The 15140-nt window shown below is 45.5% G+C and overlaps 1 protein-coding gene and 1 long non-coding RNA gene across 4 annotated transcripts; one reads left to right on the forward strand and one right to left on the reverse strand.

The window, feature by feature from the left end:
- The first annotated feature begins 4443 nt into the window (after positions 1-4443).
- On the forward strand, positions 4444-13674 carry fam89a (family with sequence similarity 89 member A). The gene is made up of 2 exons (XM_035618495.2): positions 4444-4855; positions 8072-13674. Exons 1-2 carry the CDS (start codon positions 4607-4609, stop codon positions 8366-8368), a joined length of 546 nt encoding a protein of 181 aa, XP_035474388.2. The 5' UTR covers positions 4444-4606; the 3' UTR covers positions 8369-13674.
- Positions 12018-15101, reverse strand: LOC118290682. 3 transcript variants are annotated; one of them, XR_007030117.1, is made up of 3 exons: positions 15053-15101; positions 14398-14886; positions 12018-12293 (listed from the first exon to the last, which is right to left on the reverse strand). It is a non-coding gene; the product is annotated as an uncharacterized LOC118290682 (long non-coding RNA). The 3 variants fall into 3 exon arrangements; XR_007030116.1 differs by having other exon boundaries at positions 15001-15093; XR_004786475.2 differs by lacking the exon at positions 15053-15101 and having other exon boundaries at positions 14398-14993.
- Positions 15102-15140: the final 39 nt, after the last annotated feature.

The following is a 15140-nucleotide window of genomic DNA, read 5'->3' on the forward strand; positions in this document are numbered from 1 at the left end:
TTCACCTGAATATTTTCTCTGCCTTCGTCTGACCACCAATCTTCGCACCTAATGATAAAAAAAAAGTCAAACTTGAGTGTAATAATAATATGAATATTTGACCACAACGCATCGTCACACACTAAATATTCACAGCAGTAGTTTTTTTTGTGTGCTTTTTGTCTTTTGCAGGAATGACACCACGCTGACACCGTAGTGAAAGGAAAGGGGGGCGTGTCGGAGAGAGGGAGAGGAGGGCAGACAGATTGTGGGCGTACCAGAGCTGGTGGGCGAGTAGAGAGAGAGGGAGAGGGTCAGAGGTCAGACAGCGTGAGGCCAGCTGCTGATCAGGACTACGCCCTCCTGTCGCCGCAGCGAGGCCGGGGGCAGTGTGACAAAGCATGTCGCGATACACCCATCCCGTTTCAATGAACCACCGTCTGCTGCTGCTGCTGCTGCTGCACACATCTTTCATCACCATCTGGCCGCACATGATGCGTCACCCTGTCGTGTGATGAACTCATCTGGGAGAGGAAGCGCGGAGTATCTCAGATGTCTGAGATGTGACATTATAATGAATAATGAACAGACATTTCCTTTACGGGTTGTATTTTGCTCTGCACTCGGGAAGTAACAGCTCACGGGGAGCACTTGAACGCAACATAATGTACTTGAATGCAACAAGTCCTATTTCTGACTGTGAGCTCCAATAGTTTCTCCTCCTACTGTTCAAATGACATGATGCCATGTATTTTTATAACCTGAAACAGTATCAACCCGCTGCCCCACTTCGATCACCATAACTCAAATTGACCCCCCCCGTTCCTGTTTTCACTCAGGGAGGAAGCTGTCATCCATCCTCATCCCCTCCGGAGGCCCCCCGCAGCAGCTGTTCCATACCAGCCACTCCTCGTTCCTGACCCGCTGCGTATACTCTGACGCACTATAGGAAGCCGACCTCCTCCTCCGAACACACGCACACACGCACAAACAAACCTCCCTCCTTCCTTTCAGACCCCCATTGTCTCTCTTTGACAATGTCACATCCCAGACAAGCCCCAAGTTCAATGCGATGGCGTTCTGTCGGTTGTCGGCGCAGTCAGACGGGACCGGAAACACACCTGTGTTGTTAGTCAAGGTTCTTTCCGTGCAACAATCATATGCCAACATTGTTTAAAAATATATATATATATTAGTCAGTGTGATATTAAATCATTGCATTTCAATTCAGAAGGCAGCCCACTACAAAATCCTTTAAAATGTGTATTTACACATACTCTTACATTACATATATATATATATATATATATATATAATATTCAACATGAATATTGGTGATGTAGGTTTTTAAGGCACTTTTTGCTTGATCGTTCCTCCTCAAAATAATTGCAACGATGATAAAAAAATGTACAAAAACCACAAGGTAATGTTCAGCGAGTGACTTCACCAACGCTTTACGCTGTGGCGGAAAACCTCCAATAATTTATTAATATTAGAAAATGACCAAAATGTAAAATGCAAGCAAGTATAGTGCCACAGTTGCACCACAACGATTGTTGTCCGTATCAATTAATCGGTTCATTTTTCGTAATAATTTTGGGCGCTTTTTTTCTGAACAGCCATAAAACCCAAATATATTAAATAAAAGTGATAGGACATTGAGAAAAGCAGCGAGTCATCACTTCTGAGTCAGCAAATTGCAAATATTCTGTTTATCCGCATACACATTTTAACAACGGTTGGCCTCTTGTATCTTTTCAGGTACAATATACATGAAGGGGACTTAGAGAAATGGAAAGAAAGTAACAAGACGACGACAGACAAAGTGAACAATGCGTGATCGGCGGGGCGACCTTCGTGTCTGCATGTGTGTTTACTGCAATTCCATTTGGCCTCTGGGCGGGATGTCGCGTCTCCAGCTGGGGCATAAGCGGATATCTTGCTCGGGACCATTATTAGCCGGCCCACGCTGGGTGACGCCATCTCGTTGTGCTTTGCCGCAACGCAGATTAACGCCCGACTCCGCCATGGTCACGCGCGGCCCCACTCCCCAGGGGGGCCCCATCATACGCCTGATCCTTTGATCGCAGGCGGCAGTGATGATAATGATAAAGGAGGCGGCGGCTGCGGCGGCGATGAAAGCTTATAGAGCCGGGGGTCCTCCTGCTCGTATGAAACCCCCTACGGACAAAGCGGATTGCCCTTTGGAACCGTCTCTTTAAACTGTGCAGATGTGCACTGTTAGCTGAGGGCCAATTATCTGAAGAGCTGGAGCGGGCGGAGGGGATTTGGTGTTTTCCCCGGGTCGAAATGTAACGTACAGTATGTCGATACAGGCTGATATGAAACCAGTCAAAATCAGTTCACGACTTCAGACCGAGCGGTCGACTTGTTGATTATCGTTGACGTTGTTCAACATCAATGGGTTATAGGGTCTCCATGCAAAACTTTATAAAGATGCAACTTACAATTATTAGTTTCCCTCACTTTACTTTACAATAATCTAATTTCCATATTCATAATCTGACAGGTCTGGAAGTGAAACACTTGCAAATCTTTTGTGTGACAACCCCTGCGTCTTTTTCAACCAACACAAAATATATCATCATCAAATCATTATTCACTCGGGCTGTCAAAGAGTCAGGGCAGGTGAAATAATGCTTATGACAATAGTCATATCGAAACTGCACTGCATCTTTCAATAGTTGCGCAAGTTTAAGAAGTTTGTGGCAAGAATTCGTAGTGTTTAGTGTCAGAGGGAAATGAGTCAGATGTTATTTATTTAAGCAAAGCGATAAGGAAAAGCAAGCTTCAGGCTCCATCCATCTGCCTGACTTTCTCTCTATATAAAGTGTGTGTGTGTGTGTGAGATGCTTTTGTCTGCTGCTTTCATGGTTATTGTCGTGTTATTGTCGTGGCTGCAGGCTGGGGGAGGCCGGGAAGTGAAGCCCACCATCTGTCCTTTATAATCAAACCATTGTCTCGTTCGTACACACACACACACACACACACACACACACACACACACACACACACACACACACACACACAATCACTCCTATCATGACCTCAAACCCTCTGTCTGCACGTGTCATGTGGGTAAAGTCTTTCTGTCCATCAAATTGTTCTATTGTCGGAAATCACATGAACACGACCCTCGCAGTTAACCAACAGGCAGACCATCCGTTTAATGCTAGAAAGTACTGACTGTTCATTTCAGCGGGGCTATAATCCAGATGAGATTAATTTATTAGGGCTAAATGACTATCTGAATTACTGGCGACAGAACGGGATATACAGAGGAGGAGGAGATTAATCCGTTTAAGAGATCAGAAATTGAGATTCTCCCTCGTTTCTTCAATTATTACCAACAGCAACTAAAACATTCTTAATGTTGATGATATTTGTAAAGTTTGTGAGACTAGTTATTCATTTAAGGTTTAATTGAATTGAAGTATGTCAAGTTTCTGGTTCCATTATGTACTTCAATGTGATTTAATCAAGAATGGAATTTCATTATCTAATATCTCATTTTTAAAATGTGTTAGTTATCTTGGCTCAACTCTTGTCTCTGTTTGTAAAATTGATTATATTTATTTTCAGACTGTTCCGGTGTTCAAATAACATTGTGTAATGATAAATAAAAAAAAAATATGATAAGACACATGAATAAATAAGATTAAAGAATAAAAACAAGAGAGAAAGTCACTTTTCCTGCCTGTGTTGTCAGGGAGACGCCCAGCAGCCACTGTTAAAACGACAGGAAGCGGATTTCACTGCTCAGCCACAATCCACAGTGTCAATTTCACGACAGTTGATCCTAACGTGACCGGAAGTTGAGCTTCAAAATAAAGGCTGAGTAAAAAGCTTTTCCTCGGTTCGGACTTGGACTCAAACTTGCCTCTGGTGACTCGGACTTGGACTCGAACACTGGGGGCTCGAGACTCGACTCGGACTCGAAATGAGGTAAAGGATGACTCGACTCGGACTGGACTCAAACTTCCCTGTGGTGACTCGGACTTGGACCCGGGCTCGAACACTGGGGACTCGAGACTCGAACTGAGGTAAAGGATGACTCTACTCGGACTGGACTCAAACTTGCCTTTGGTGACTCGGACTCGGGCTCGAACACTGGGGGCTCGAGACTCGACTCGGACTCGAAATGAGGTAAAGGATGACTCTACTCGGACTGGACTCAAACTTGCCTTTGGTGACTCGGACTCGGGCTCGAACACTGGGGGCTCGAGACCCGACTCGGACTCGGTGACTCGAGTGCAACACTGGTCACTCTGGGGACAGACAGCAGACCTGTTGCAGACGATCTGAGAGAGGTTTTCCACAGCGCTTTTCACCGGGTGCGCTTTTATTCTGGTGACCGTACCGGAAACCCGATACGTGCCCTCGGCGGCCAACTCGACGTGGCGCCGCTTGCCCGCGGGCGGAGGGGAGAGAACCAGGCTCGTTGCTGCTCGGCGGTCTGTCTGCTGCGGGGACACGGTTGCTCGTCCTCGGCGTCCGTGGTGACTATTGACGGACTCGTGAAACAGGAGCAGTTCAACCTCAACACCGAACCGGCAGCACACGGCGGGTTGGTGGCGGGGGGGGGGCGGGGACTACGACGACGACGATGAACGGCAAGTCGACGAACGGCGCCCCGGGGGGGGCGGCCTGCATCGAGGGGCTGCCGCCGCTGCCCAAGAGCCTGAGCGGCTTGCTGAACTCGAGCGGCGGCTCGTGGCGCGACATGGAGCGGATGTACGTGAAGAAGACGATGATCCAGGACGACCTGAGCCGCGGCCGCAGCCACGCCGACACGCTGCTGGCGAGCAGGCCGGCCAACCTCGACGCCGCGCTGGCGCTGCTGCGGAAGGAGATGGTAAGATTGGACCTTCGATTTTGATTATGTATTTTTTTTTTTCCAGGGGAGTGTTCGGTTCTGTGTGTCGACGAGAAAGTCCCTTTTTTTTTTTTTTTTTTTTTTGTTGTCGCGTCAATCCCCAGGCTCCCTTCAGAAATCGCGGTATTTTGAAGTTGTCTCGTTGTGAGACAAAGTTACCCGCCTCTGATTGCACAATTTTCTGCATAGTATAAATTAATAAACCCCTCTGGTGAATTCGGCGTACAAACCATAAGCCATGCACCGTATTAAATTAATAAAAAATACACATTTTCACTTTTGGATCTGGCTTCTTCCTACAGCCCACGTACAGTGTTAAAAATCGAACGCACCCCCCCAAAAAACAGCAGCACTTTATGCATTTTTATCAGTATTATCAATATCCTACTATTCCCTTTAAAGTATTACATGTTCACAACAGTTATTAGACAATATTAGTTCACATGCTGCCTTGGTGGGCAAAGTTTGTTTGCAAAATCCTTGTAGGATTAGAAGTCAATGTTTGTCTGGCAGGAAGAGGAAACAGCATCAGGGGGAAAAAGGCCTTTGCTTTCTTCAGATGGAGGCAAACTAAGCCTGATTAGATACTAAGCTCGGTCTAATACCTTTTGTACTTTCAGATGTTTTTTTATTTGATATATTATTTGCTTTTATTTGAAACATCAGCAGCAGCAGTGATTTTCATATGAACCAGACCTCTTTATTATGGTAAACCTCTTCAATGGCTCTCGGACACAAAACAAACCATAACAACATCCTGTTTTACTCCTTTCCAGAAATTTAAATTTAAAAAAGAAAAAAGAAGGTAAAACTGTTTTCTGGAACTCAAATTATAATATTAATAATAATAATAATTTCATTTATATAGCACCTTTCAGAAGCAGCTTCACAAAGCGCTTTCACCAACAAAAACATACAAATCACAGACAATTAAAATCAGCTTTTCCAACAATAATACAGTTTTTCAGGTCACATATCTGTATATATATAAAAAAAAAGATATTAAAAGACGACATCACATAAAAGCAAGTCTATAGAAATGGGTTTTTAAAAGTGACTTAAAAGAAGATAAGGCTGACTCTGCAAGCCTCATCTACAGTGGCCCTGAAGTGCAAATCACAACAGCAACTCACAACACGACGGCAACTCACGCAACTCGCACAACACGACGGCAACTCGCACAACACGACGGCAACTCGCACAACACGACGGCAACTCGCACAACACGACAGCAACTTATCCGACAGCAACTCACACGACATGACAGCAACTCACGACATGACAGCAACTCACACAACATGACAGCAACTTACACGACAGCAACTCACACAACACAACAGCAACTTTCACGACAGCAACTCACACAACACAACAGCAACTCACACAACACGACAGCAACTTACACGACAGCAACTCAAACAACACAACAGCAACTCACACAACACGACAGCAACTTACACGACAGCAACTCACACAATACGACAGCAACTCACACAACACGACAGCAACTTACACGACAGCAACTCACACAACACGACAGCAACTCACACAACACGACAGCAACTCACACAACACGACAGCAACTCACACGACATGACAGCAACTCACGACATGACAGCAACTCACACAACATGACAGCAACTTACACGACAGCAACTCACACAACACAACAGGAACTTTCACGACAGCAACTCACACAACACAACAGCAACTCACACAACACGACAGCAACTTACACGACAGCAACTCAAACAACACAACAGCAACTCACACAACACGACAGCAACTTACACGACAGCAACTCACACAATACGACAGCAACTCACACAACACGACAGCAACTCACACAACACGACAGCAACTCACACAACACGACAGCAACTCACACAACATGACTTGCCCTGATGGAGAAAGCTCGGTCGACCTTTAGATCTGAGCCACGACCTTGGAACAACTAGTAAAGACCCACCTGAGGGTCTTGAGGCCGCCAGCCGGCTCGCGGGGGGGTCGGCGTTTCATTCGTGTAGCTCGGAGCGAGACCAAGCCTCTGCTTTGAAAGTCATTGGTGAAAATTGTAAAAATCAATTTCTCACATGGACGTGGAGCTCAAACTGGGGTAGTGTGACGTCGTCTATGAAAACCGGCGAGACGCCGAGCTGCTGAGTTTTTGGACCAGTTGAATGTCAAACTCCCCTTTTGTTGTGTGGATATTTCGGTGACAGGCCCTCAGGTCCGCACCTCCGGGCTCAGTGCTGTTGATGTTTTTTCCGCAGCGCAGCTGTTGGAACTCGCCCTCTCGGACTTGTCTGCCCCTCTGCAATTTAGACAATGCAGCGACCGTCGGTCCAGACTGCACCGTCAGCGGAGTGGTATGCAGGCAGCTGACCGTTATTTTCATTATCGATTCAATCTAGTAGTTGTCTGGTCCATGGAAAGTCCCAAAAACCACCAAGATCATGTTTTGTTTGGTCCACACACCGAAGATATTCAGTTCACTGACACAGAGGAGCAGAGAAACCAGAAAATATTCATATTTAAGAAGCTGAAATCAGAGGATTTTGACTTTTTCCCCCCAATAAAAACTACTTGAACTGATTAATAGATTATTTAGTAGTCGATTACTAAAGCTCTAATCTCATCCATATCAGGTTGGGCTACAGCTAAATATTTTTATTTAAGTCAATAAAATGTCCTATCAATTCAAAGATCTTCATTTTTCAAAGATGTTTTTTTCCCCTTAAAGAATAGAAATGCAGCAAATCCTCACATTTGTCAGATAATGTCCTTTTTCTTTTGTCAAAGTACTCGTTTTGCGATTGATCATGTCTCAACGTGGTCGCCTGTTCGAGCCGGAGCGATTCACGTGATAATAAATCTGCTCTCGATCGGCAGAAAAAAAGAATCTGTGATTCTGATCGCGCGTCAGGCGTTCAGTCAACTGTCGAGCGAAAAACGTACAGCTTGAGAGGATTGCCTGCTTTTCAGAACGAAATGTTTGTGTAACCTTGGGGAATTGCGATGGATATTCTTCTCTACTTTATAGACCGAACAATTTGGGACAATGGACGAGTTTTGTGTTTTTCCTTTGGGGACAGAAATAAAGCAGCAGTTTGCAACCAGCAAACACAAAATGTCATTAGCTAATGATAAATGTGAGGTGTACTAATCAGGATCTCTGCGTCCGCCCCGCTGCAGGTGGGTTTGCGTCAGCAGGACATGTCCCTGCTGTGCCAGCTGTGGTCCCTGCACGAGTCCATCCAGGAGTACAAGGGCAGCTGCCAGGACCTGAGCACCGCCTCCGGCCTCGGCATGATGGAGAACGGCTTCTTCGACGAGGACGACGAGTACTACCCGGAGCCCGGCGCCACGCCCACCGGGGACCAGCCGGACGGGGAGGCCGGGGACGGCGCGGCGACCAAGAACGGACGCGGCGGCGGCGGCGGCAGTGGCGGCAAAGACGACAGCTGGGGCTCCTTTCACGTTACCATCTGAGGCCTCCGCCTCTTATGGCGTCGCTCTGCAGGCGGAAAGACATTTTTATGGCGGGGGGGGGGGGGGGACGACAGCTGGAGGACGAGGGGAGTGGCTCTGGAAACCTTCTGGAGTGACTGGAGGCTGTACATGTGAAGCACCGGCAGCTCCGGCGTAACTCGTTCTCCTCCTCAGGTGAAACATAAACCTGCTTGTGCGTCCTCCTGACAGGCTGGCTCGCTAAAACACCCCCCTGAGACGGATTGTATTCAAATACTCGAGAAAATTGGGCTATATATATATATATATATATATATATATACTCCATGTATTCCTTTTTATAATCAGCTCTGCTGCTGCTTCTCTATCCAGCGGTTTTGCCTCCCTTTTGTTTTTTGTTGGGGCAAAACGTTGTTTTTTTTTAACATATTCAAAATATATGAACAAAGTTTTATTATTTATTATATAATATAAATGGCAAGATATTTGCTCTCTTGTTACTCTCAGCGGGAGGTTCGTACCCTAAGCTGGTACAGCATTTTTAACTGGATGTGGGAACGACGGGGACGGGATTCCTGAACTCTGCGCTCGATGCGGACGACGGACTTTGTGAAACTTGTTGATGGCGACGGTTTTGTGTGCGTGTGTCACTTTTGGAAGTGGGTTGAATCCAGAAGGTCCGGGCTGGACGCCGCCACACCTCGAGGTGGAGCTCTCATGCCTGTTCCTGATGTTTACGCACCGGCGTGAGGTCTTCACTTCTTCTTTTTTCGCCTTTCAGACGCAGCAGACATTCTGCTCTGGACATGTGAAACGTTCAAAATGCTGGAAACCGATTGTCAACACCCTACAAGTCGTGCGCTTCCCTGGAACCTTGAAGCCGTTTTCTGCTTGAACACGTCACACACGTGATGGGTTTCTGTTTCTGACTCTCATGTTATAGTACAAAACAACAACGCCTCGATATATATTGCAAAATTATGAAAGTGCTCATTAATCACAAGCTGTTGTTTTTTTTTTTTCCATAGTTCTTTCAATAATTACATTGTACTCGCCAAGTCAATTGCAACGTGGCAACGTCGCCAAAAAAGGTCACACATGGCGACAAAAAACAAGCCGCTCAGCATTATTATTGTAATCCATATGAAAGGACAGTCAAAGTTATTGAATATACAACCCAAGTTGTAATAAACTATAATTATCCTTCTACCTAGCCAGGTAGGAGATGCTACCCAAGTAAGTAGCAATTGAAAATATTCAGGGGAGAGAAAAAAAACCAAGATAAAATTCTGCCATTTTCTATGTAACTTTGAGGCTTTCTTGTTCCTAACAATATGTTCCATCAAATAATTGAAACTGATCGACTACGATCAACTTCTCGCACTCGCTAGCCGGAACTGATTTGTCTTCAACAGCAGCGACTCTGAAGCGCATGAATCCGATTGGCCCCCGGCGGCCAATGGGATTGAAAAGGTTCTGTTTCGCACTTGCGTCACAGGAAATCTTTTTGCGAAAATATTGGTGCGACGCGATTTCGCGAACGCCAATTAGCGCTGAGATCCTCTCGGCGAAATGTCCTTTGCGCCCGGTGTGAACCGTGAACGCAGCGCGAGCGCGCCGCGTTTCCGTGGTCGCCGCTGCCGCGCTAAAACGCAAGAAGCTGTGGCTCTGCGCCTGGTAGCAGATATCACTTGAACGCCGGGTACTTTCTATAACAACCGCGCATCCTGCAATCTCAACCTGACCACACGTGCAGGCTCCGGTCAGGCTGAGCGTCGCAGGGATGTGGTCGCTGTTGCGTCGGCGATTTCTTACGTCTGCGGCGTTTTCTGCTCAGCTGCGGCGGTGGAAACTTTCCATTTCTACTCGTCACGTACTCAACAACAAGATTGTAACAGCCGGTGTCTGTGGCGTTCAGCGCACACGCGCCAACAAAATGGACCAAAAAGAACTTCCGGCGCTCTGTAGTAACGCTGTCGACTAGTCTGAGGAGTCTTCGGATCTGCGAACACGGCCTCACTTCAAAACTCTTGGCTTTTCTTTTGCGCCGTCGTCCTGCGCCATGTATCCCCACGACGTCTGGATGTATGTGTGGGTATATTCTTACTCCTCTAACTCCCGATATGAATGCTCTGTCCGGTCTTCCACAAAACATCTGAGCCCTGCGGCGAAAGGTCTCCGGCTGAATCCGTAGCACGTACCGTCGCGGCCTCGATACGCAGCAGCAGTTTTCCGTCACTTTGAGAGAAGGTGGCAGCAGACGGGTAGTAGTATTTTCAGTTATGCGTCGATATATCGTTGTCCGTGTAGATCGCATGGCGTCGCCTGGGCGTACGGAAACACAAAAACCAAAGAAAGTGCAGCACTCAAAATGAAGGGTGACGAATGGCTTGCACTTTACTTGCAAAAACAAAAGTACAGTGCATGATGATGTCTGACGTGTTGGAGAACGGCGTGTAGCCGCCGACGGATGGAGCAGGGCCCCGACTGTAAACCCAGACGCCACGGGATGTTCGGAAAAATTTCGACCCAATTTTTTCAAGTCTGACAAACGGCGTCACGTGACCTCGACTGTCACCGACTGAAGATTAGAAGATGAATTTGTTGTTGAACACACAAAGAGCAAGAGCTCGAAGGCGAATGTGTAGTAACAGTAGCCGTGCAAATACAAAGTGTAACGTTAAGGGAATGTTTGTCTTTTTGATTATACCACTGTCATGTCGGTGCAGTACGTTATGAATCCCCTGGTGGCAAGGCTGGTTGGCGTAGCTTAGCGTAATGCCTGGAAACGAGGGGAGAGCGTTGGCCTCGCCAACTGCCGGCGTACCAAGCGCATATTTTTGTGCAGAACAAAAAAAGAATGAAAGATGACGAGAAAAGCAAATAAGCATATTTTTTACAAAATACTGTGTCATTTCTATCACAGTTCGGATGAATATCTACAAAGGTATTTGTCCTTTTTTCTTCTGATCTGAGTTTGGGCCCACTCGGTGTTCTGCTTCTCGCACATTCATTTAGCCACTTACTATTGAATCTGAAAAGTTTTTACCCGTGACGCAGATTTGTTTTTAAACGCAACCGCAAAACCTAATTAAGAGGCAACTCAGAATGTCGGCCCCTTTGTCGTCCATGACGGGGCCACAGTTTACCAAACTCCACATCGTGTCCGCACAGAAAACCTGGATCGGAACGCCGTCGACCTTTCCGGTCAAATCACCCACTTTGGGGTCCGTTAAAAACCTCGTAATCGCTGCGATCCGTCGCTAATCTGAAGCTCCGAACGCGTCCGATCCAGCAATCGGACGACCGCCGTCGAAATCCCCCCCCCTAAAAATTGGATGTCTACACATTTAGTGCCTTTCGAAAACCCTCCGGTCCCAGACGCCCGCAGATCCCAGTTCAAGGCGGAGACGAGAATCTACCACGAACTGTTTCGTCGTTGGACTTTCTAGACGTGTGCTCGTCTTGTTTTGTTAAAGCTGCCAACGTGTAGTTTGTCCCATTCGATGACTTGAAGCAGCCCCCCCCCCCCGGAAATCCTTAAAATCCTTAGTGGTGATGTGTGGTGGTGACTCGTCGTCTGGGAAACCAAACTTTACCAATCTATGTATTATCTTAAAGCCACAAATCCAGACAGTCCCAGAAACAGCTGATTAGACGTGTGATGAGATTTGAGTAAATACTTTGCCAGACCCCAGCCTGTTTTATTTATCGGTTTTACTCAGTCAAAGGTATTTCTTCCCCCCCATTTCATTGAAGGGGATGCAGCTGTTGGGAAAGTCGTATTGCGTCTTCCCTCTGAGATTCCAGTTGTTCCTGTCCTGCGACATGTATGTGTAGGTTTTAAAGAGGCGTTGGCGCCCGGCTTCCTTCCACACTCGTCCCGTTGCGGTCCGTGTTCGTCTTCTACCCGTCGCTGCTTCGACCTTGGAAACTTTACAACAGCCTTACAATGAAGAAAAACAAAACAATCTGTCACGTCACTTTGGAAAACTAAGCTACGCGGTGAAATCCTCACTCAAGCTTTGGTTTTTACACTTTGTGTTTGTGACTGTTCGCGTGTTCACCCCCCCCCCCCCCCCCAAAAAAAACCCCGACAACTTCCTGATCCTCTCGTGACTCGGCCTTCTGTTACACTTGTACAGGAAACGCCACCGTAACTGAATTTAAAAGGTGCTTTGAATGACACCAGTAAAACCTTGTGCACCGCGTCGCACCGTCAGCAGGTTAATAAGTGTTTGTATTTTCTACTTTCTAAAAAAAAACAACTGTTTGTTTTTGTTTTTCATGAGATTATTGGATGTGTGATGTGGCGACGCCTTCTCGGGATCAACCTGTGGCAAAATGTTGTCTGTATCATCGGCTCCTTTAAAAAAAAAATATATCACCATGTCTTCACTTTGGAGCGATGAAAAAAATGATGACACTTTCATTTTTGGTTGTGATTTTTTTGGTCTGACCACATGATGTGATGTCCCATCATTTTTACTTCCAGTATCTTCAGTGAATTTATTCCTATTGACATTGTAAACGTCTTATTTTTCGCTGTGAGTTTCTCCAAATCGAAAAGCGAGGCCTTCTTTCTAGAGCCGCCAATTTTTTCACAAAGGTTTTTTTCCTTCTACTTAAAGTGGCCTCAACAGACCAGAATGCAATGCAACCACGAAGACGTGGAGGGCGTTGCTGTGTGTGCGTGTGCGCGCGCGTGTAAGGAAGGACGTGGAAGTGGACGCACCAAAAATAGCAAATTGAGACACTTCCCAACGTGGTCAAAGTGAGACGATGATATTTAATGAGCCGATGTCACCGGGGAGATTTATCCCAAGTAGCGTGTTGATATATTCTCAGAGGTCAGCTTCTTCTCTTTTTTTGCCTCCCTGCAAAAAGCCTCAAATGCATAAAAACACTTTTTTTTTTTTTTTTTTTTAAGTTGTTGAAACACAAGCTGCTGCTTCTTGAGACGTCAAGTTAAATCAGCCACGAAGAAAAAACTTACCAGCGTCGACTTATTAAATGGTTTGGTTTGAAATGGTCAGCGGTAACTCCGAGAGACGAGAAACACGAAATGTCTGACTTCATATTTATACTGTAAATCATAATCATTCATTAAATCACAATAGCGGAAGGTTTTTGATGTATTTTGTGTTTGTATAGACAAATTTATTATTCAGAGAACGTGTGTGTTGTTGTTATCATCCGTTATTATTATTAGTCCTGCTCTTTAATCCCCAAACGACCATACTACTGTTTCTTTGGACTATAGCCTCAATGCTTTTCCTCTTATAGTTATTATACTGATATTAATTTAATAAAGTGATTCCATACTTCTTCAGGTTTGTTGGTTTTTTAATTCTTTCACATGAAACACAATCTGTTTTAGTGTTATTGTATGTATAAATTAGTTAGACTCACATTTTGGGGATAAATTGACCATAAATCAGCCTAACGAAATTTCTATTGGCTATAAAAGTATGGTTTCTTTGTACATTGCCCTCACCACCATCTTGCTTTAAAAACCTAGAAGCTCACATTAAAAACATGATAATATTAATAACTTTAGTTAAAGCAAAAGTATTAGAAAAATTTGACCTAAAAATCTGAGTATCATCAAATTTATATTATATATAGATATTGGAATTTGTCTAATTTTGAATCAATAGTTATCTAGAAATTAAACACAGTAAATATCAACCTGCTGGTGAAACCAGAGGAAAAGCCAGAAGGGTTCATCCTCTGAGGACCATGAATGTCGAAACTAACTTTCACCTCAATCCATCCAAATATTGACGACATTCTCCAGTCTTGAAGTAGTGAACTAGAACTTGAACTAGATTCCCGCCACCAAGGCCGAACAATCCTATGTATCATTTTCGTATAGTAGAAATATGAAAGAAAAAACGAAGTGGTCTCATCCCTCCACCAAGTTTGGTGTAAATCGATTTTGGTGTAAATCCTGCAAACAAAAAAACGAGGCGAAAACATAACCTCCAAATAGATGGAGGTGAAAATATCTTCAAAATCAATAAAGACACCAAACACCAAACCGTCACCTTCATCCCCAAGATTCCGAGCAGCCCTATTAAGAAGGCTACAGGCTCTCTCTTCTCCTTTCTTCTTCCTCCTCCTCCTCTCTCTGCTGCCCCACTTCTTTCTGTCTCCTGAATGCATCTATCTCACTCTGGCCTGCATGTTAATGCACCGATCTGCATTTGGCTCCAGAGTGTGTTGCTGCCGTGCCGGTGCGGATCCGGTTTAATTGCCTCCTGTTCTTTCAGCAGGATGTGAACGGCTTTGACGTGGAGGCTCCTCGCGCTGTGAGGTTCAGAGGAATCACAGTGAGGACGACGATAGGACTGTTTACCTTTTCCAGATACAGATTCTCACAAACCTCCCCGGGAGTCTGAATAAGTGGGTCGTGCAACTCTCGGTTCAAATCCATATGTGCAGCGTGTTCGTCTTGGTGTTTGTTAAAAACGTGATGAACCAGTTCAACAGTGAGCAGACGGCTGACGTTCACAACGAGTTTTGGTTCTCACACCCTGAAATTTGAAAGTACATGTCGCTGGTGATGTCCAAACTCTTTATATTGTATTGTGGTGGAAATTCTACAGCTGGGAGTCTAGGTGTGTGCTAGATCACGGGAGTATGTGTACCTTCGATCTCAGGAGTGGTTGTGTGCTAGATAGAGCACAGGAGTATGTGTACCTTCGATCTCAGGAGTGGTTGTGTGCTAGATAGATCACAGGAGTATGTGTACCTTTGATCGCTTTGATCTCAGGAGTGTGTATACCAG

Source organism: Scophthalmus maximus, chromosome 18 (assembly GCF_022379125.1).
Source record: "Scophthalmus maximus strain ysfricsl-2021 chromosome 18, ASM2237912v1, whole genome shotgun sequence".
Lineage (NCBI taxonomy): Eukaryota > Metazoa > Chordata > Actinopteri > Pleuronectiformes > Scophthalmidae > Scophthalmus > Scophthalmus maximus.

Excerpts from the sequence above, each read along its gene's own strand:
- fam89a (XM_035618495.2), top strand. The coding sequence starts at position 4,607 with ATGAACGGCAAGTCGACGAACGGCGCCCCGGGGGGGGCGGCCTGCATC. Across the intron at positions 4,856-8,071 it reads CGCTGCTGCGGAAGGAGATG|GTGGGTTTGCGTCAGCAGGA; the intron begins GTAAGATTGGAC and ends GCCCCGCTGCAG.